The sequence below is a fragment of the Triturus cristatus genome, chromosome 9, assembly GCF_964204655.1.
Source record: "Triturus cristatus chromosome 9, aTriCri1.1, whole genome shotgun sequence".
NCBI lineage: Eukaryota > Metazoa > Chordata > Amphibia > Caudata > Salamandridae > Triturus > Triturus cristatus.
The window spans coordinates 785835618-785859126 of NC_140592.1; the positions used below are offsets into that span (position 1 = coordinate 785835618).

Below are 23509 nucleotides of genomic sequence, written 5' to 3' on the forward strand. Positions count from 1 at the left end.
TATAATGTCTTGTAATTTAGGAAGGTAAGTGCAGGTGTGTAAATAAACACATAAATGTACCCAACGACATTATCGACAAAGATATTAATTAATAAGAGGCAGATGGTAACCTATCTAGAAATAAACAATGTGTAATTATTGTGCATATTAAAGTACATTATTAAAACATCAAAGATCAGAGTAAATGTCTTATGATTTAAGACAGTGAGTGCAAAAATGCATATTAACACCTACAAATACCTCCAGGCATTGCCGATGGAAAAATGTATATATATAAAGTTAGTTAGAGACCGAGGGTAACTTGTCTAGAAGTTAAACAGTGTGTAATTATTGTGCGTTTATTAACAATGTCATAACGCCAGAGAAAGGTGTCCTGAGGAGATTCTCCTCCACCATTTTCCAAATGAAACCACTACATAAGTTAGTGCCAGCCCGGGGTCCCCATGTAGCAAACAAAACCGTGCACATGTGTTACAGAGACCCACAGTCCCATGAGATCGTTTCAGAAGAACACAAACATGCCGCATAATCGGCAGAAAACTCAACAATCCCCATAATTCATGATTCAGAAAACAGTCACATTTAGTACAAAAGCGGCGCAATCATAAGGCAACTACATCATTCATAATTCAGAAAACAATAACATTTAGTACAAAAGCGGCGCAATCATAACGCAGAACGCGAGGGAGTTTATTAGAGATAACCAAGTGAAAACAGAGTTGCTGACGGTGCCTTCATGGTCATGGAGATAGGACTATGGTGTAAAATTCACGTAGGGAACTATTCATCTGCTCAACAAACCTTAGTAATCATACCGGTGGCAGAACTCAGTCCGTAATAGTGGCCCAACGGGGCGAGGTTAAAACGCCCCCATCAATTAGGTGTCCTCCCACACCGAATCCCGGTGTATGTATAGCTATGAAGTGCTCGAATATGAGCTCGTGCTAACAAGAGTTTCTGTACCTGCCAAATACATGGAGGGGGTGCGAGGTACTGATGGGGAGGCATGCTCAAGAGTCGATGAACCAAATAGTTTGTGAATACATGCATGGAGTGACCATCAAAATAAATGAAACAAAAAGCATTGCCCATAATTGAAACGACATCTAAAGATCCCCACTACTCCTACATCAAAGGACAAAAACGTTAGATACAGTAATGCCTTCGCTATCACTAATCCGGCTGACCGGACTCACCTCTACGTTCAACAGATATCCGACGGTATGGTAACCGGAAATGCAGCAGCACAGCAAACGGACCCATACTTCCTAGGTCGGTTTAAATATACCGGCCAAACGTGACCCTGCGTCGGCGACGCAGTGTCACGTTTGGCTATCTGTTGAACGTAGAGGTGAGTCCTCTGTTCTTTACTCTGTTTGTTATTATTTATTATTATTTTTTATTTATAGTTTTTGGTTAGACCTCTATTAGATTTGGTTACACATAAAATGGACCTGTTCTTTCTGTTTTATTCTTTCTCTTTTTCTTTTTCTTTATCAATTTGTATTAGCAATTGCTTTTGTGACTTTGAGATATTTTCTCTTATCCGGTTCCTTTTCTTTCTCTCTTTCTCCTCGCTTCATTATTTTGATATTTACAGTTGTTTTACATAATTTGTTTTTCTCGTTCGTGGGATGGAAGATTTCAGATCAGAAAGATTCTATGTGTATAGTATTTTAACATATTGGTATGTGTGCATATATATTTTGTTTGTTAGGTTGGTCTTGTTATTTTCGGATTTGTTATTTATGTGGTAATTCAAATTATTTTTATATGTTGTATTGTATATGTATTGTAAGTATATATGTTGTTGTTTATATATGTTGTTCTATATATTGATTACAGCCCTGAAGAAGTTCCTGTGTTTTAGGAACGAAACGCGTTGGCTGTCCATTTTGCTCAATAAAAAAGAAGATCAAGAAAATTTTGAGTATATATATCGATCTGGACTTTGTCATCTGAGTGCACCTTCCTTTGTGTAAAAATTCTGGTCTTGCTTTGCATCTAACAACGACGGATGTTGGAAGTTGTTGCACCACGTACACAAATATAGTGTACATCTTTAAGAAGGAAAACAGTTGGAATTCAAGTGCTTAACCTTGGTCCGTCGTTGGGTTTGCTTTGTTTATGTAAGTGCTTTTTCTGCAGTTTAAAAAAAAAAAAGAGATAGCGGCGCCCAATCTTAATTTGATGGGGGTATTTTAAGAGCCCAACCGGAGAAGGTATGGGGTAATGTTGATGTTTGGTTGCATTTAGTTTCGTGTTTGTTAATGCAATTTAGTATCACTAGTAGACAGTAGCGATTTTGTGGAGGAAATTACTAGTGCTGCAGAGATGTCTGCTGTTCCCTGAACTTGTAAGTATCTTCTAAAGGTAGTGGGTTGTGTTATGTTTAGTTCTTTGAAAATGATGCAGGCCACTCTAAGAAGTCAGCAAAGTTAACAAGGATTGGCATAGCCAATAGGTCTCGCCTTTGGGACCTTATAAGTGTTTAGTTATCCAGCACAATATCCTTGGTGCAACAACATCAAGTGTTGAATGGCTGAACACTTATAAGGTCCCAAAGGCGAGACCTATTGGCTATGCCAATGCTTCTTTTTCTTCTTAGAAGACTGTGAATCAGTCTCTTCAGCTCAATATTCCAGTGAGTCATCGTTACTGACTGGCGGTGGAGTGGAAGCCGTCAAGTATGTGTTAGCATTAGTATTAGCATTAGTGTTAACAGCTTGTAGATCATTATGTCCTTTATTCTGGCTAGCATGCTTGAATAGTAATTCAACTTTGCCGTCTACTCGCTTTATAGGTGGAGTAGATAAGGCTAGAGGCCCTGGGGCGCTATTCACAGATTCAGACTCAGTGGCGGTGGCATTTATTGATATAAGTGCATGTTGAAATGTCAGCATATCCGGGTGAATTTCGTCCTGCACACATACTTGTGTGCCATGAACATTTTGCTTTGCAGGAATATGAGCAGGAGCGGAGTCTAAAGCCAGAATAGGAACAGAAGAGGAGGCAGAGTCTGAAGCAGCAGCATCGGCAGTAGTATGATTACTAGATTCAGAGTTCGTTTCTATAAAACATTTACTGACTCCATTTACCTGTAGTGGTAAGTCTGAAAATCTGGTACTGGTATGATGTTCAGATTGTAGATTAAAGTCTTTCTCAAGTCCGTTTTCTGATACTTCAAGCGATTCCATTTGATTCATTGCTGCCGGTGTGCCTTCGCGTGCCTCGACAATGTCGCATTGTATAGCTTCCATAACTACCTCTGCCATAGTTTTCTCCGGTGTAGCAATTAACAAATCCGTAGCTCTCCCCGAGTTAATCAGCTTCTACACTGGTCTCCCCATTCGCAGAGCAGCTTTTTTTTCCCACCAGCACATTGCCAGCTGGTTCCTCATCCTAGCAGATGTTCAATATGGTTTCCGTCTGAGACGGTCAACAGTGGACCAATATATGAACACAGTTGCCTGCCCTGGCACCATCCACCTGGCCTTTATGGACTTGTCTTCCGCGTTCGATCATGTTAACAGAAGCAAGCTTTGACAAACTTTGTCAGCCATTGGGGTAGATGTAGATATTGTCCTCTTTTTACGAGATTTTTACAGTACAGGCGCAGCTGGGAACAGCAGAAAGAATGGCACCCACAAAGTGCCGGGGGAGCCCCTCCTTGCGGTGGCCCCTCCTGTGCAAAACAAGCACTGGTACTACAGTGCCTCTTTAGCCCCCTTATGGGGACTCCTCAGAGGTAACACCCCCACGTTGCAGCTGCCCGCAATCAGCGGCGCATTTGTGTTCCAAGAAAGCACTGGCACCAACAATGTGCAATTTGAGCCCCACTCACCGGAACTCTCTGTGGACTCCGTCTCCCACAAGGAAAGCTTGGCGGCGTCTCTCGGCTTTTCTCCTTGTACCTGGGATCAGCGCAGGACATCAGGTGGGAGCCCACGATGCTCCAGTCTTCACCTACGCAGGAGACAGGCACCGACACTGTTCCTTCTAGGCCACACTCACCGAGATCTCCTCTTCTGGGCCAGACGTGCGGGGCTCTGCATGGCTTCCCCCTCCAAGGGGAAGCGGAACTGGAACTTACCAGGCACCGCCCACAGTCAGGCGGCGCAGCCCTGACTTCCTGGGTTGGCGGCGTTCTCCTTCTCTGCGGCTTGGTGCCGCGGCGGTGATTTCCTTAATGGGAAGGTAATACGGGGTAGGCTCCCGTTCTGTGGCAAAAATGTGGGATGGGCACCCGTTATTACTTAAAGTCAAGATGCGGCCATAACGCGGGGTGGGCACCCGCTATGCATTAAATTCCAGAGGCGGCAATAACGCGGGGTGGGCACCCGCTATCGAGCACCGCAATTCGGGGTGGGCTCCCGCTGGGTTTCTCGCATAAATTAGCTCACTTCCAATAGCAGGAGAGCTGCAAACCCAAACAGAGAAGTACTCGCCAAGCGATAGTCTCCAGCACTCTCCCCCACAAGCAAAGTGCTCTCAGCAATAAGGGTATAGGGCTTCTCCAGCAAAATGAAAAATATAGCTCTTAGTCCAGAAAAAGTCCTTTAGAATGAAGGGGGTGGAAAAGGGCTTGGCCCAGGCAGGCCAGCTCACAGGGCCCTCCAGCAGGGAGGCAGTCCCTAGTGGCGGTTCCTCCTGGAGCCCAGCAGCAGCAGGCCCCACTCAAGTCAGGAACAGCACAACAGAGCAATTTTATGGGGTCACAGCCCCTTCTTTTATATACCCTTTTCCTTTGTGTCACAGCACAGGGCTTGGGAAACCAGATACAACTGGTTTTGGAGCACTCTGTTTACCAGGCTCCTCTTTCCTTTCACAGTGCAGGGCAGAGACATCAGACGCACCACAGGAGGTGGAGCCAGCATTGTGGAGGGAAGGCACAACCCTATTCAGGTCCCAGGTGCAACTCCTCCCTCCCATCTAGATGCAGATCTCTCTTTTCACCACTGGGCTTACTCCCCCTGGTTCCTGGAGTAACCCACACCTCTCAGCTCCTGCCAATCACAAGCCAGACATGCAATTCACATCAGGCAGGCAGACACACAGCACACAGAAATGCCAACTTGTAAAAGTGGTATTTCTCCACCAGTCACCATAAATCTGTGACACCATTGCGCAGCATTTATTCTCGCGAGTTCATAAATACTAAACTTGCCCCTGCACTCCTCTCATACCAGGAATTACCATGGACACACATATCCCCCATGCATTCCTATGGGAGGGCAGGCCAATCTCACCACACGCACTCAGAGCGCGCATGCACTCTACGCTCGGCCACAGTGCTAAAGTGCCCAGAGGTCTAAAACCACCAACACCACACAGGGAAAAGGCTAAGACAGGCAAAAGGTTTAGGGGTGAACCTTCCAAAAGGGCCAAGTCCAACAGACAAATGCTGCTATTTTTAACTTTGCCTCTTGATTGGGCAAGAGACCGATCGGGCCCTTTTGAAGATTTATAGGGCGAAGTGTATTGCTATGGTGGTGTATGGTAGTGAAATCTGGGGTTATATCTCTTATAACGATCTACAAATAGCCCCCAAAAACTTTTTGAGGCAACTTTTAAGCGTTACCAAGGGCACCTCTACTTTCTTAGTACACAAAGAGCTTGCCATGGCCCATCTTTCTGATCTGGTAGCCTTCCACCCCCTTTCACTATGGATTAAAATCTGGCTTGGCAATGGGACCGCTTTAAATGAACAAATCTTAAAGGATCGCATGGCCCTTGACCGTGCTCATCATATCCCTTGGCTCGACTAGATAAAGGAGTGTTTGACGAGCCTCGGTAGAGCAAATTTATTCTCTAGCACAGAATCAATTAGTATGCAGGACTTGGGCTGGGTAAAGGAGGTCTTTTGTAGACAGCGGCTCTCAGATAGGGAAGATCAATAGCTAAGGAACCCCAGAGTACGTAGATTTACCATTTTGAAAACAACGTATTTTACTGACCCATATTTCTTAGGGCTTTCAAGCTCTTATGATCGGTTTTTATCGACTAGGTTCCGTTTTTACCTCTTTCATCTCCTTCTTGCCCATCCACACACCCGGAATAAGGGTCAGATCCTGTCGCACTGTAGCTGCAACAGTAAATCTCCACAGGATATGTTCTACTTTTTATTGTTTTGTAGTTATTATGAGCTCCAGATGAAGATTTGTATCATCCTTATCTTAAAAAAGGCAAATTTTAGCCAGGTGTGACCTGCTTTTACCTTTTTATTAATGCTTTCAGGTAACACTGTATTTTATGTTCTTAGCCTTTTAAAGTCTGCTGTTAGGCTTAGATCCAGCAGTGATTAAAAGTTGAGGGTGTGTCATGGATGGATGTGATTCTGCTACCACCTTTTTATTTTGTATTCAGTTTTTACGCATCTTTGAAAATTCTTTTTAAATATTAAGTATATTTACCGAAGCTGTATTACATGTGGCAGACATTTTATAGATATGTCTTTTTTGTATATATTTTTTAAATTTGACTTTTATGTTTTTTTGCAAAAGCCGAATAAAGTTGTGTTGTTGTTGTTGTGTACTCTAGCATCAATTTCCTAACATTGCAAAAATGATCTCTCCCTTTTCAGCACAATCGAATGTTAGAGTAATTTCAAGTTCCCTTTTCGTGAGCATAGACAGTGCATCGAAGCAATACACTGCCTCTTAATCTGGAGTATTCAACAGTACATGACCCGTCTAATGTTCTTCCATTGTTTGATGCAAAATAAAAGACCCGTCATACTATCTGAACTATAATTGAGCAAAGTAATTAATTACATTTAAAAAAACGTTATAATCATTAGATAAACCTAGATGTTATGCACATACTTGTCTTTTTCTGTACTTTCCTGGCAATTTTGGAGTTTACCCTGTAAATAGTCTTCATGCTTCTTAAACACCGTGCATGTTGGCTTCCATCTAAGGAGCAATTTAACAAATCTGTTACAGCAAACACAAGCTTTTTCATGGTAAGCACATTTAAATTAATGACAATTATGATAACTACATTCCAAGATTCAGCTTATGGATACTGGTTAAAGTTTTTAGTAAAGAATGTCACCTTTCATCAAGAAGTGTTAAATAATAATCTGTTATTTACATATCAATCTTATCGAATGCACTTTACTTGGAACTCTACTTTACAATTATTTAAATTATTACTGATGCTACTGACCACTGAAGGATTAAAGCTGGGTCGACCTTGCTTACATTCTAACCTGAAGATCACGCACGGGTGTCAACATTTTCTTAAGTTTGCATTCATATACTACGGGTGTGCAAAGAGGTAAAGATTTTCCCATTCAGTGTTAGAAAGCTTATGTAAAGTTTTCACAACTTTGGGAAGTTTAAAAAAACACATGATTAAGCATCTACTAAATGTAGGCTTACAAGAGGAAAACATCACCGGTGATGTCATCATTTATGTTATTTGTATTTGTGGATGTTTTCTATGACATCATGTGGGAAGTTGTAAGTAATGTATTTTATGGATGTAATAGTAGTGTAGTTCGCCGTCACTGCCAAATGTCATTATGCTTTGGTTTAACATTATAACCTTCCTGTCACGGAAATTTTTAAGGTACGCTTTTTTGTTAATGTTTGAAGTCCGTGGTCTTAGAAGAGAACTATAAATTCCCTTAATGGAAAATTATGTGTTGGAGTTTTTGTTAGGATAGAGTTGATCTAGTGTTTAGAATGTGCTTTCATCCATGAACAGTTTGCTGGTTGGGCATGGTCTGTGTTTTTTTAATTTTCTCAAAAAATGATAACAGATTTACAACCACAAAAATGTGGAAACTAATTGTAGCAATTCAATCTTCTGATCCATTTTTAGTTCAAATCTATTTAGCTATTTCTTTCTATGCATGACAGTGAAGATTCTTAAGGGAGTAGTTTAAACAGTAAAGACAGCTGCTGGTATCCCCTATCGCTGCTTTGCTACTCCTGAACAATTGGCGCAAAGCCTTCCAGAATCAATCTTATGTGCATTTTTACATTTTGGGGATGATTTTGTGTAGATGCATCAAACATGGGCAATGTTATTAGCAATCAAAACAGCCAGACCACAGATTGGGTGTTATATGATTTGAATGAAATGATGTATCAGATCTGGGTCAGTCAGTGGACCTCTTCGCATCACTCAAAGATAAAGGGAACATACTGACCCAAAACTCTCCACACAATTTACATTTGTAAAACACTAGCAAAAACACAATGGGTTTGGGGAGTGCCAGATTGTTCTATATACAATAGATACCTTTTAGTAGTATTCCGTCACCTTCCTTTTTAATATTAAAGAATCCATCTAAGGATTGATATATTGATGATTCCTCATGTGCCCATCATAAGCAGCAATGAGGCACAAGATAGTTTAAAAATACCACTACAGTGAGCATCCTGAGTAAAAGAATGGAACACTGTTGAGCTGCCAGTAGAGAAAGATATCTTGGAGTGAGCTCTGAGGCAGACAGTAAGAACAGCATTCACACTACTAAAGTGTCAATTAAATTGGTGTAGCCCTAACCATTCAGCGCTGAAGCTATTTGCCATTTCCCTCAGAGCTGCACCTTACCTGACAGAAAAGAGGGCATACACTTTTGTGGCAGCCCATCGGCTTGTTTCTAGGAACACAGTGTTACACAATTGTGCCTTGGTGGCATCTGAGCTGAGTGCAAGGACCCAGGAGGGTCAAATACAAACTCTTGTATAAAAGAATGTCCTACTTAACTACTATCAAACCGGGGTTCACTCTGAGATAGGCATGGAGGCTGTTCTGACCACTGTTGAGGATGACTGTAGAATGATCACGGAAAGTAGTTTTGTCTTGCTCTGATTTTACAAGATCTGTCAGCTGTAATCAACTTAATCAACCACTGTCTTCTGATTGCTTTATCCAGGATCCCAACTTGAAACAGACAATCATTTACCTCCAACTAGAGCCTGTGTGTCACACATGAGCTGTAAAATGTCTGCTGGGGGGTGCAGTACGGGGCCTCTCTGTATCACCTTGCTATTTACTCATTATTTGTTCCCCCTGCAACAGAAATTCAGCTTTATGTTTTATCTATATTCCAACTATTCGTAGAATCTTCTCAGTTTCAAAATTCAAGATCAAAATCAGACTGACAACTCATTCCTCCCTCAGGCATTGAAGGCATCAAGATGGTGAATGATCATAAACTAACATGCTTAAATCCTCAAAGACTGAGATTCTAACGGTAAGTAATCTCCTTTCTTGGAGGTGTAGTATTTGACCTAGCTAATGGGTACCCTTGTGGTGAGAATTCTCGGGACGCTTCTTGCTTCTGATATATGTCACTTAACAAGGAGGTCATAGCAAAATTCAAGGCCTCTTTTAGTCATCTCAGGGTTCTGTGTAGGCTATTTTCTCTCTCTTATACTGTTCCATAACATTGTTGTGATTATTTCCTTTATCCAGTAGCATATGTATATTGGCAATTCCGTCTATCTCAGCCCCCAAAAACCACTCTGAATAGAATTCAACAGATTCAAAAAGAAAAAGGACAATGTTTGGTTTGAAAGCATCACAGCCAAACTTGCCAAGTTTAGTAGGTTCCTGCCCGGAAGGGAATTTGTTTACAAATCTGCATGCTTTAGGCATCACATTTTAATGAGTTAGGTCTAGTCATTTTGAAGAGGAAACTGGTTCAGTATAACCCTTCCCGTAACTTATGTTCTTTCTTCAAATGCCAATTGGTTGATCCCAGAATCAAATACTGTAAATAGTGAGGCAGACCATTCACAATTCAAGTCACACTTGTTTTCCAAAAAAGTACTGAAAAAACCAACGGTAATATACACGTCTCGACTCTTCAGAAGAATAACAGAATTTATACATGCATTCTGGCCACTGTACATAACATCAGACTATCTGCAAAATACAGATATTTAAAAGCACATAAATCCGAAAATATATTCAACGTGACATGTGGCAATACTGTAGATTTTGATACAATGAAGATAGTTGTAGTATCACCCTGAAACAACCAGCATAAAAACAATAGGCATTCCCAATCTTGGTGACCCCTGGGCTTTATGTGAAGGGTTCCCAGCATCTGTGTTAGCAGCTAAAAAGAGTTGCAGAAGAACCAGATATCTTTAGGTCACAGTAGTGGTCACTGGAAGATAGCTAAGTTTCTGCCCTATCACTGAAAATTTCTAACCCCCAAAACAATACTTTAGATGGCAATGGATTCTACACCATGTAGTAGCCACTCTTTCCTTAGATGGAAGCACGGCCAATGCCATACGTTCCCTCACTACTCCAGAAACATCAGCCACAGAACTCAAAATAGCAATCATCAGAGACATCAGCAAGAGACAGTCAGTGAAAGCAAAGATGGTTCTCAATATCTGCTACCAGTAGAAGCAGAAGACTGGACAGTAACATTCCACATGTGTGAAGGAGACCATGTATGTAATACACTCTGTGGATAAATTTAACAGCTTAACTGCTGGATAAACCGTTTACTTCCCCTGCAGTACTTCTACATTGCAGAAAACAGGAACAGTTTGTCCACCGTAGCGCTAAAAAAAATCCTTCTGGCACAAGCACCAGAAGGGTTTTCTTTTTTGAAATTTATATAGGAACGCATGAGAAGAACTTCTCTTGCGTCATCAGATGATTATTGTTTTATTCTGTGACTTCCCTGCACCCCACTACATTTAACTTGACCTTGAGAGTAACAGATGAAAACTGTGACGATATGAAGTCAATGTGCTATAACTGTGGTCTCTGCATGGCCCATGGGTTCTGGTCTCAAATGTAAGGTTTAGCCACAAAAGTGGGGCACTGTATCTTTTCAGAAGCGTGAGAACACAAATTCATCAAACATTTCTTATTATCAATCGAATTTCTATCCATTTTTCACTTCTAAATGTAAGTCAATGTCCAAGAAACAACACATTTTGCAAAATGTCCTCTGAATCACATAATGTATGGGCAATTCCTAATTCAAAGTTGTTCAAGTCACCTCTATTCTTAAACTTAGTAATTTGGACACACACAAAAAAATGAATAGGTTCCCTTCATATCCATTTTCATTCATTTGATTTTACAATATGAACTGCTGCATGTTTAGTACACAATGAAAAATCATTATACGCTATAACTCAGTTATTAGCTTTGGGTATTTTATGTTTTTGGTCATTCAACAAACACTACATAGTCGTGCAACTTGAAGGGTTTTGATGTATGTATTGGAAATCCACCATCAACAAAAAAAATTATAGCTGAAAACATTGTCAATTATTCCTATTTTTACGACTAAGGGCCTGATTATGATGTTGACTGGAGTTGCCTCCGACCAACATCTCTGCAGTTTCGTAACCGACCTACCTCGGGTCGGCAGTTTGAAACCGCAATTAGGATGCGACATACATGAGACTATTTGCAAAATACAGACATTGAAAATCCCATAAATGCAAAATATATTCAACGTGATATGTGGCAATAATGTAGATTTTGATACAATGAAGACAGTTGTAGTATCCCCCCCAAAAGAACACTATAAAAACAATAGACAATCACAACCTCCGTGACCCCAGGGCTTTATGTGACGGCTCCCAGCATCTGTGTTAGCAGCTAAATAGAGTTGCAGAAGACCCCGGATATTGTTTGGTCACAGTATTGGCCGCTGGAAGATAGCTAAGTTTTTGCCCTATCATTGAAAACTTCTAACCCCCAAAACAATATTTTAGATGGCAATGTATTCCAGCACCATGTAATAGCCTTTCTTCCCTTAAATGGAAGCAGGACCAATGCCATAAGGGTCCTCACTCCTCCAGAAACATCAGCCACAGAACTCAAAATAGCCATCATCAAAGACATCAACAAGCGACAGTCGGTTAAAGCACAGATGGTTCTCAATATATGTTTCCAGCTGAAGCAGAAGACTAGACAGTAACATTCCACATGTGTGTAGGAGACCATGTATGTAATACAGTCTGTGGATGAATTTAACAGCTCAACTGCCGGATGAACCGTTTACTAACCCTGCAGTACTGCTACATTTGAGAACATGAACGGTTTATTCACTGCAGTGCTAAAGAAAATCCTTCTGATACAAGCACCAGAAGGGTTTTCTTTTTTCAACCCCTTTGCTGCTAGGCCTTCCCCCCCCCCCCCCCCCCGTGCTAAGCCTTTCTTTTTGGCTATTTGGGGTAGTTTGCACTTAGGCCCCTGTAACTTTTTGACCACATAGGGTATTCTAAAGGTACCCAGGTTTTGTGGATTCACATGGAAGGGCCCCAGAATTTTTTTTGGGGGGGGGATGGGAAAAAAGGCCTACAGATGAAAGTGTCTGTTTTTTCTCCTGCAAATGGTATCAACAAAGGAGTTGTGGTGCTAAAATCGCCATCTTCCCACCTTTCAGAGACAATCAGACTTTTGTCAGAAAACCAAACTTTTTTTTACACAGTTTTGGCATTTTTCTGGGACATAGCCTATTTTTGCTATTTTTTGTGCATTCAACCTCCTTCTAGGTAATGGTAAAAATGGGTATGAAAGCAATGATGGATCCTGGATAGCTATACATTCCTGAAAGGTAGACAACATTTTGAATTCAGCAAGGGGTCATTTGTGTAGATCCTTCAAGGTTTTCATATAGAAACTAACAGTTGAAAACTGAAAAAATTGAAAATGAGTTAAACAAAACACAGCCATTTGTGCCAATGTTTTTACCTGTAACTTCTTCTAAGTATGACAGATGTTTGAAAGCAATATACCGTTACATCCACTGGACCCTTCTGGTTGTGGGGATATTTAGGACTTGTAGGTTCACCAAGAACCCGGGGAACCCAGAGCCAATAACAGATCAGTGTCTTGCAATGGTTTTTTATTGTGTACCGGATATATAGCAATTGATTTGGAAAAATATAAACAGGGAAAATCGGTATGAAAGTAACCTATGTATTTCTGAAATGGGAACAAAATATAGAGTTTAGAAACAGTAGCTATTTGCACATCTTCGAAATTGTGGGTTATAGGTAATTTATTTAAGTGACTTCTTTTTTACACATTGTCTTACATTTGGAAGGCAGAAATGCATTGAAAGTCAATAGGTAATAACATTTGCGCCACAATTTTGGATTCCACTAAGTCTCCAGATAAAAATGATACCTCACTTGTGTAGGTAGGTGTAGTAGCCGCGACAGGAAACGTCCCAAAACGCAACATGGACACACCACATTTTCACAGTGAAAACGGAAACCTTTTTTGCAAAGTGCCTAGCTGTTGATTTTGAATTCTAGCTCTGCCGGCACCTAGGGAAACCTAGCAAACCTATACATTTTTTGAAACTAGACACCCAGGGGAATCCAGGTTGGGGTGACTTGTCTGGCTCTCACCAGGTTCTGTTACCCACAATCCATTGCGAACCTCACTCTGTCAAAAACACCCCATTTTCCAAACATTTCTGTGGTGGAAAGTTCTGGAATCCTCATGGATCCACAAAATTCCACCCTCCACGCATTCCCCAAAGTCTTACGAGAAAAATGGTACCTCACTTGTGTGGGTAAGCCTAGTGCCCGCAACAGGAAACGGCCCAAAATGCAACGTGGACAAACCACATTTTCACAGTGAAAACTGACCCTTTTCTTGCAAAGTGCCTAGCTGTAGATTTTGAACCCTAGCTCTGCCGGCACCTAGGGAAACCTAGCAAACCTATACATTTTTTAAAATTAGACACCCAAGGGAATCCAGGTTCTGGTGACTTGTCTGGCTCTCACCAGGTTCTGTTACGCAGAATCCCTAGCGCACCTCAATCTGTCAAAAACACCACATTTTCCTCACATTTCTGTGGTGGAAAGTTCTGGAACCTGCATGGATTCACAAAATTTCCACCCACCCCACATTCCCCAAAGTCATCCGAGAAACATGGTACCTCACTTGTGTGGGTAGGCCTAGTTCCCCCAACAGGAAATGGACCAAAACGCAATGTGGACACACCACATTTTCACACTGAAAACTGACCCTTTTTTTGCAAAGTGCATAGCTGTAGATTTTTAACCCTAGCTCTGCCGGCACCTAAGGAAACCTAGCAAACCTATACATTTTTGAAAACTAGACACTCAGAGGAATCCAGGATGGGGTGACTTGTCTGGCTCTTACCAGGGTCCGTTACCCAGAACCCCAGCAAACCTCAATATTTGTCAAAAAAATTACATTTTCCTCACATTTCAGTGGTAGAATCTGCGTGGATCCACAAAATTCCACCCATCCCGCATTCCGCAAAGTCTTGCTAGACAAATTGTACCTCACTTGTGTGGGTAGGACAAGTGCCAGTGACAGGAAAGGGCCCAAAACGCAAAGTGGACACGCCACATTTTCACAGCAAAAACGGGCCCTTTTTTGGAAAGTGCCTAGCTGTAGATTTTGAACCCTATCTCTGCCGGCACCTAGGGAAACATAGCAAACCTATACAATTTTCAAAACTAGACACCCAGGGGAATCCAGGATGGGGTGGATCTCACCAGGTTCTGTTCCCTTGCAAACCTCAAACTTTGTAAAAAAATCAAATTTGCCTAACATTTCTGTGGTAGAAAGTTCTAAAATCTGCGTAGATCCACAAATTTCCTACCACCCAGGGTACCCCTAGGTCTCCCGATAAAAATGGTACCTCACTCATGTGGGTGCTCCAAGTACCCGCGATAGGCAAGGGCCAAAAAACGTATTGAGGAGACTTCAAAATGACCTTTCACAAAACAACCTGGTTTTGCAAGGGGAGTCACCTGGGTTTTTGGCCCCGGGATTGACGGCCTACTTGGGAAACCTACCAAACTCACACATTTCTGAAAACTAGACACCCGGGGGAGTCCAGCAAGGTATCTCTAGCATGGGTCCCCCAACGTATTCCTACCCAGAATCCTCTGCAAACCTCAAATTTAGCTGAAAAAATCACTTTTTTCTCACATTTCTCTGTGGGGAAGTTTTGGAACCTGCGTGGATCCACAATTTTCCTACCACCAAGCATTCCCCAGGTCTCCCGATAAAAAAGGGTACCTCACTCGCGTGGGTGGGTCAGGTATCCACGACAGGCAAGGGTCCAAAACGTATTGAAGAGACATCAAAATGACCTATCACAAAACAACCTGGTTTTGCAAGGGGAGTCACCTGGGTTTTTGGCCCCGGGCCCAGCGGCCTACTTGGGAAACTACCAAACCCTCACATTTCTAAAAATTAGACAACCGGGGGAGTCCAGCGAGGTATGGCTTGTGTGGATACCCCAATGTTTTCTTATCCAAAATCCCCTGCAAACCTCAAATTTACCTGAAAAAAACACATTTTCCACATATTTGTGTGTGGAATCACCGTGCCGGCACCAATGTCCTATCTCACAGTTTTCTTCTTAGTCTCCCGAGTAAAATGATACCTCACTTGTGTGGGTGTCCAATGCAAAATTGGCTAAAAACATATTTTTTTTTAAATGTAGAGCTTAGAATTCTCGGTGTTATACCCCTAATCCCTATGTTTTGGGCTCTTCCCAGTCACAGGTCCTTGCCCCACCCACACAAGTGAGGTATCATTTTACTCACGAGACTGAGGGAAATGCTGTGGGGTAGGACATTTGTGCCGTCACGGTGATTCCATGTAAAAATATATGGAAAATGTATTTTTTCAGCTAAATTTGAGGTTTGCAAGGGATTCTGGGTAGGAAACCATTGGGGATGCACTCAAGCCATACCTCGCTGGACTCCCCTGGTTGTCTAGTATTCAGAAATGTGTGGGCTTGGTAGTTTCCCAAGGCGGCCCCCGAGCCCGGGGCCAAAAACCCAGGTGACCGCCTTGCAAAACCAGGTTGTTTTGTGATAGGTAATTTTGATGTCTCCTCAATACGCTTGGGCCCTTGCCATTCGCGGGTACTTGACCCACCCACGCGAGTGAGGTACCATTTTTATCGGGAGACACGGGGAACGCTGGGTGGTAGGAAATTTGTGGATCCATGGAGATTCCAGAACTTTCCCACGTAGAAATTTCAGAAAAATTTGATTTTTCAGCTAAATCTGAGGTTTGCAGGGGATTCTGGTTAGGAAAACGTTGGGGGGCCCATGCAAGCCATACCTCGCTGTACTCCCCCAGGTGTCTAGTTTTCAGAAATGTGTGGGTTTGGTAGTATCTTAAGATGGCCGTCGAGCCCGGGGCTAAAAACCCAGGTGACCCCCGTTGCAAAACCAGGTTGTTTTGTGAAACCCTCAATAAGTTTTGGCTCCTTGCCTGTCAGGGGTACTTGACCCACCCATGCAAGTGAGGTACCATTTTTCTCTGAAGACTTTGGGGAATGCGGGTGGGTGGAATTTTGTGGATCCACGCAGATTCGAGAAGTTTCCATCACAGAAATGTGAGGAAAATGTTTTTTTTGACAAATGTTGAGATTTGCAAGGGATTCTGTGTAACAGAACCTGGTGAGAGCCAGGGGCGTAACACAGACCCCCGCAGCCCCTGCGGTGCGGGGGGCCCCCAAGCTCCATGGGGCCTCCTTAGCACAGCCCTCTGGCCGGAGTGACGGGTAGGCTTGCACAGTCGATGACCGTCTGCAGGTCAGGCAAGCACATGGGCTTTCCGCAAAGCGCTTTATCCTCCCAGAATGCGCTATGTAAATGCTATAACACTCCTTTTGGATTGGGAGGAATATTTAGCAGAAACTTTTTTTGTATTCCATTTTTAAAACTCCAACAAAAGTAAATTGGAGAGAATGACAAAGTACCCTGCTTTCACAATAAATCTTTCTGTTAAATGTCAGATTTTGGGCAGAATGTCTGCGAGTAATATTTGGAATGCTAATGACAATTCTGACCTTTACTACATGAAATCTCCCCTTTCATATGCCATCCCTTTCTAAACCTACACCGCTCTGCCAATACAAGTCTATCCTCACATGTTGCACCTCTAGGCACCTTGCAGGACTGGGTAAGTGATCTCTAACACCCCCCTTAGTCCTGAAACACTTCCTGGCAAGTCCCTGAGCTCCTTACTCCCGGCGCACCCCCTTAATGCAGTTTTCTCTTTTAGGCTCCTGTGAGTAAGGCAAAATAAACGCCGCTTTGGCAGTGCACCCACAGTACGACAGGGCTTTTTTCTAGGGCCCACATATCCTGACTTGAAACTGCGACGCCAAATGTCAGTCCCTGTAAACACTGCCTGCCAGTGCATTTGATTGCTGAATTACAACACCCCTCTTTTCACTGGACAGTGCAGAACGTCTGTCTGTGTAGAGTTGTGTGCCCTGTACAAATATTAAGATGCTCTGATGGAATCAATGAACTCATATTTCCCCAGGTCAGAGTTTCTGTCCAGCACATTTCAAGGATTTGAATTTTGGCACCCCCGCGACCTATCGTACACTCGCCAGCCCCCACTACAGAACTGTATTAAGGATTACACAGCAACCATGTGACATAAAATGTCTGATCCATCCCTGTTTACCATCACTCTCGCAGGGGACCAGGGATGGCTTGATTGCAGCAACCTTTCTGATGGTGTAGCATCATTCCAGGATTCAAAACCCAGCTTTGGTATTTTTAATTTTCTTCCTTATTTCCAGTCGGCAGCTCAGCACTGTACCATTATCCTTTTTTTTTTACTGTATCACATAGCGCAAACTTGTCCCAATGGCATTGGCATGCTCTATAAGAATGCCAGTTATATTACACAAGATCACATTCACATTCACTTTTTAAGGCATGGTGAGATTAAGTGACTTGCCCAGAATCACGGGATGTTTAGTTGATGTCAGGCTTTCAACAAAGGTTCCCAGTTCCAAAGGCGACAGCTCTGGTCGTAATGCCACATCATATCGGACTGTGCCACATCGAAACCCAGTAGCGGCTCCTCCGCTGCCCAGGGGGGTAACACAGGCCCCCACAGCCCCCTCGGTGGGGAGGGTGGCAAGCTCCAGGGGCCCCCTCAGCAAAGTACTCCGGCCGGAGAGCTCCTGATTTTGTCCGGAGGGGGCCCCTCCATGTACCTTGCAGGGGAGCACCCTCAAGGTTCGTTACGCCACTGGTGAGAGCCAGAAGAGTCACCCCATCCTCGATTCCCTTGGGTGTCTAGTTTTAAAAAACCAATAGGTTTGCTAGGTTTCCCTAGGTGCCGGCAGAGCTAGGGTTCAAAATCTACAGCTAGGCACTTTGCAAAAAAACGGTCCATTTTCACTAGACCTACCCACACAAGTGAGTAACCATTTTTCTCAGAAGACTTTGGGGAACGCGGGGTGGGTGGAATTTTGTGGATCTATGCAGATTCCAGAACTTTCCACCACAGAAATGTGAGGAAATTTTTTTTTGCCAAAACATTTTGAGGTTTGCAAGGGATTCTGCATAACTGAACCTGGTGAGAGCCAGACAAGTCACCCCATCCGGGATCCCCCTGGGTGTCTAGTTTTAAAAATAGTATAGGTTTGCTAGGTTTCCCTAGGTGCCGGTAGAGCTAGGGTTCAACATCTACAACTAGGCACTTTGCAAAAAAAGGGTCTGTTTTCACTGTGAAAATGTGTTGTGTCCAGGTTGTGTCCTATCGCTGGCACTAGACCTACCCACACCAGTGAGGTACCAGTTTTCTCAGAAGACTTGGGGAATGCGGGGTTGGTGGAAGTTTGTGGATCTACGCAGATTCCAGAAATTTCCACCACAGAAATGTGAGGAAAATGTGTTTTTTGACACATTTGGAGGATTGCAAGGGATTCTGGGTAACAGAACCTGGTGAGAGCCAGACAAGTCCCCCCATCCTGGATTCCCCTGGGTGTTTAGTTTAAAAAAATGTATATGTTTGCTAGGTTTTCCTAGGTGCCGGCAGAGCTAGGGTTCAAAACCTACCACTAGGCACTTTGCAAAAAAAGGGTCAGTTTTCACTGTGAAAATGTGGTGTGTCCAGGTTACATTTTGGGACGTTTCCTGTCGCGGCCACTAGGCCTACCCACCCAAGTGAGGTACCATTTTTTTCAGAAGACCTCGGGGAATGTGGGGTGGGTGGAATTTTGTGGATCAATGCAGATTCCAGAACTTTCCACCACAGAAATGTGAGTTAAATATGTTTTTTTTTATTACAAAGTTTGAGGTACGCAAGGGATTCTGGGTAACAGAACCTGGTGAGAGCCAGACAAGTCACCCCATCCTGGATTCCCCTGGGGGTCTAGTTTTCAAAAATGTATAGGTTTGGTAGGTTTCCCTCGGTGCCGGCAGAGCTAGGGTTCAAAATCCACAGCTGTACACTTTGCAAAAAATGGGTCAGTTTTCACTGTGAAAATGATTCTTGTGACCGTGCCTCCCCAGCCCTCTTTGGTTAGACCCCCGGTACCAATCGCCTGGACGCCAGCAGCCCGTCTTCGTGCAAGGTGGTGGTGCGGGGGTGCTGGAGCCAGCGTGGGTCGGCTGGAGCATCGCAGCGGTTGGCAGCGGCAGTTGAGACGCACCTATCGCGCCCCTGTGCCGAAGTAAGGAGCTGCTTCGTGCCGCGGAGGCTGGATGGATGACGTGTGTTGTGGGCCGATACCTGTGGCGGCCAGTAGGTGACAGCGGCAGTAACGCCGGAAGAGACCATACAGCGTACCTGGCAGTCTGTCCAGTGCACCGGGACTAGCGGACTCCTTTGCGGTGCTTCGCCCATGCTGTAATGAGATTGGAGTTTGCGGGGGAGTGTTGGGGAGCGTAGTGATTCTCTTCCCACGCTAGTTGACTCCTGTGCGCTCTCCCCATCTCTTCCTGCGCATCGGAGTCTGGCGGGCTTTGGAGCATCCATTGAGACCTGACCGCATAGACGTCCTAGTGCAGACCGGCTGGCTGGGGTGCTTCTCAACCACTATCCCAGCTGGAAAGCTGCAGGAGAGATGCTTCTAGGGCATAAGAACTGGCACAAGTAAGCCAAGTAAGCCAAGAGATGCTTTGGTGGGGTTAAAGTGTAAAACGCTGCAAAACACTGCAAGTAAAACGCTCAAACTGCTGCAACAGCTGGGGGTCGGACTAGAAACTAGCAATAAGTCACACATAACTGGCCATAACCGGCAGCTTCTTTACAAAAAAAGGGGGGACTTACAGGAAAACTCTCTGGGCAAAGACAGAAGGCTTCACACCAGGTAGCACCACGCTGCTTCTCGCTACCCCTTGCTACTTCTCCTTTTTTTGTCCACAGCCATACATAAGTGCTATGCCTTTTTGCTGCCCAGAGGTCCACTGTTGCTGCTGGGGATACAAAGTCCCAGGATTCCTTGCTCCTCAGGAGGGAGGAGCGTGTCAGTGGCAAGGCCACCCCCCATTTGTCTGCAGATTTGGACAGGCATACTGGGATTGTGACAACATTGACAAGGTACTGTTCCGGCGATACTCGCCTTTCCCCCACCATTACTGTGGCAAACCTGGACAAACGTAAATTGCTAAATACTGTAGACTTGTGCAAGCTTTATTAAATAGTATCATTATTGTGTAGAGATGGGGAAAAGAAAGTCCATGGAGGGGGGTGGAGTAGGGGGAGATGACGGTCTGGGTAGTAAAACCCGCAAAGGGAAAAAAGCAAAGAGGACACCTAAACATCCGGTTAGTAATTGTGTACTGGATCATATTGACACACTTATAGAGGAGTGTGAGGATTTGCTAGTGAGTGAGTCAAACCTACATGTGGTAGCGGATAAGTCCCTGACCAGCACAGAACATCCCACTAGGGATAGCCCAAAAAATCGTCCTGTCATCCCCAATATGTTCCTTATACATAAAAGGAGCTCTAAGGAGAACATAGACGAGAGTCGTTCAAATTCTGGCAGGGAGGATGCCCCCTCTGACTGTGTCCCAAATTTTACTGAACCTGATGGTCACCATCCCATACTAATTGATCCCACAGTCATCTGCACAAATAGATATGTCATATTGGCAAGTCCTCAGGTGGAGGGAAGTAGACAGTGTTTGGAACTCCCAATTACAAATAACACAGAGCAGGTTGATAACCTGGTTAAAAAGTATGCTTTAGATACAGAGCAGACTATCCTTGCAGTTCATTCACTTCGGACCGAATTAGGGTCTCTGAAGACAATGATGGAGAAACTAACATCTATGATTACTCTCCTAACACAAGGAAGGTCTCCTAGTACTAACTGCCCAACCTGTAGATTTCTCACTCTACATAATCATCCATTGGTCCAAGCAAAATCATCCACCCCAAGGTAGAGAAATCCAGAGAAAAGAGACCCCCACATGCAGCGAAGTGGCAAAGCAAAATAATCCCCCTACAGTGATTCCCCCTGAAAGTAAAGTACTGTCCAACATCAGAACCACTGTCAGCCCTTTATCTAATGTTACATCTAGGATACAGCCACAGCAGGGTAGGAATAGGAATATAACTAATGGCATACGTTTGACTAACCAGCGAGCTATCAGTGAAGGGAGGGGGGACAGTGCTATTACCAAGCCTCAAACAAATCAGCAAATTTTTATGGTGAATGTGCCGAAGCTGGGGCAAAACAAAACTGAAAATGCAGATTCACTCACCAACAATGCTATGCACTGGATACGGCATGTAAGGGACTGCCGTGCAGTAATAAGGGATGACATTATGAAAGCACGTAGGCTCACTTCTCACACCAACCCCTTAGACTGTATCGAACTAACCTTTCTGAGTGATGCACTAGTTGAAAATCTATTAGCATTAGAATATAGAACCTGCTCACCTGACCACTCGTCTATCCAGTTCCGGCAGACTGCGCCCATTAGTAGGCCCCATAACCACCTAGAGCATTTGGCAACAGGGCGGATAGGAAGCTCTAAGCTTGAATGTAATGATTGACTGATTGGAGTATCTAGTTCTCGAACTGGCAGGGTGAAGATTTGTTATTAACTAGAAAAAGTAGTCTAGGGATTTTGACTTGTGGTGATCAGGACATGTCAAACACGCTAGCTCAAAATTCAATCCTGCAATCACCTGAACTTGTGTGCCCAATAGGGTACACCAGTTCTTCTACTGGGAACCACGTAGTCCCAACATGTAGTGGTCTGGGCACTGGGAACATTGCAGGAGTTAGCTCTAAACTTTCCTCACCAGATTGGCTTACTTTTATTGATTTATTCGACATCTGCTGTTTTCAGGAAACATGGCTTTTAACTCCACAACATCGGGTAGGCTTCTTAAATTATCATGTGCCAGCAATAAAAGGGGCTAAAGGCCGTCCGTCGGGTGGATTGACTTTATGGGTACGGCAAGCACTAGGTATTAGCATTAAGGAACTACCTTCTAACTGCAATGACATCCAAGCAGTGAGACTAAACCTGGGAATAATAGGTAAGGTTGATATTTACAATATCTATGTGAGGGGAACAAGAGGGGGTAGGTCTCAAGTTTTAGCGGCTTTACAAGACCTCTTTGTACTACACTCACTAGAAAGTAACATTATCTTAGCAGGTGATTTTAACTCAACATTTGAGCCACTCACCAGTGATGAATGGCTCACTACTGACGAGGAAGATGCCCAGTGAACTCCTGACCCTTGGGGGCGGAGCTTAGCTCGCGGCGAAGATGGCTGCTTGAGCCGGGAGCTCCGGCTAGCGGCACTACTATCCTGACATTATCCGGCCCCTCACGCCTTGAAACTGCACTCAGCTCGGTGGCCCAGGCGCTGTGCCCAGTGTGTGTCCCACGGGTGCGATTCCAGCGCCGGGGAGTGCTGATAGCACGGTGCGGCGGCCGGCGGCCCTGGAGGCGGCACTGGGCCGCTGATCCCCGACCTCGAGTGCGCGCACAGACGGCCTTGCGTCGCTGTGCGTGCGGACTAAGGGGCTGCGTCGATGCGGTCTGCTCCTGCTGGCCATCGCTCCTGTTGCCCATGCCGGGGAGCGGCATTTATATGTGATGCCTGAGGTGTTGCCCTACACCCGGAGGTGACGGAGGGGGAGTACTTGGAGCCGAGCTCCCCCAGCTCCTGCGGTAGCTCGGGCCGCGAGGGGCCTAATTGTGGTGGCCACGATCACCAGAGACAGGCGCAACGAGACGACGGGAGTTGCCGCTGCGGGGGAGGACTACTGTGGCACAGCATGGTGGCGAGGCACGGAGGCGCTTGAGTCCAGGTGGTGGCGATAGCACGGCAGGAGGCCTCCAACCGCAGTTCATGCGGCCGTAATGCGGTGAGACTGGCAGACGATCGCGACGTGGGGGCAACTACTGGAGTGCTGCCTGGGGGATCGCGCTGGCCAGGAGGAGTGGTCGATTGGAGACTGTCCTAGGGCTGGAGATATAGCTTGAGGCCGCGAGTTGGATCACCGCTGGGCTGCTGGACACAGGAGGTGACGAGGTGTGCGGCGTGCGGAGGTCGGAAGCGTAGACCGCTGCTGGCGCATCGGCGACGCGGACAGAGGGCAGGCTCAGGCGCAGTGCTACAAAATAACGGGCGGTGAGGAGCGGGGAGTTGGGTGAGAGACAGTTTGGCGATCTCCCCCCTCAAGCCCCCCCACTTCTCGGATGCTGTGGCTCTTCGACTGGAGACGAGGTGGCAGAACAGAGTCGAGGCAAGCATGGCGATACG

At 44.6% G+C, this 23509-nt stretch overlaps 1 protein-coding gene across 1 annotated transcript in view; it reads right to left on the bottom strand.

Annotated features, from left to right (window-relative positions):
• C9H14orf39 (chromosome 9 C14orf39 homolog) overlaps positions 1-23509 on the bottom strand; it is a 1162755-nt gene that overhangs the window by 754984 nt on the left and 384262 nt on the right. Inside the window, exon 5 of the mRNA XM_085626171.1 lies at positions 6825-6914. Within this exon, the coding sequence (XP_085482297.1) occupies positions 6825-6914 (90 nt within the window). The remainder of the gene's footprint in view (positions 1-6824; positions 6915-23509) is intronic.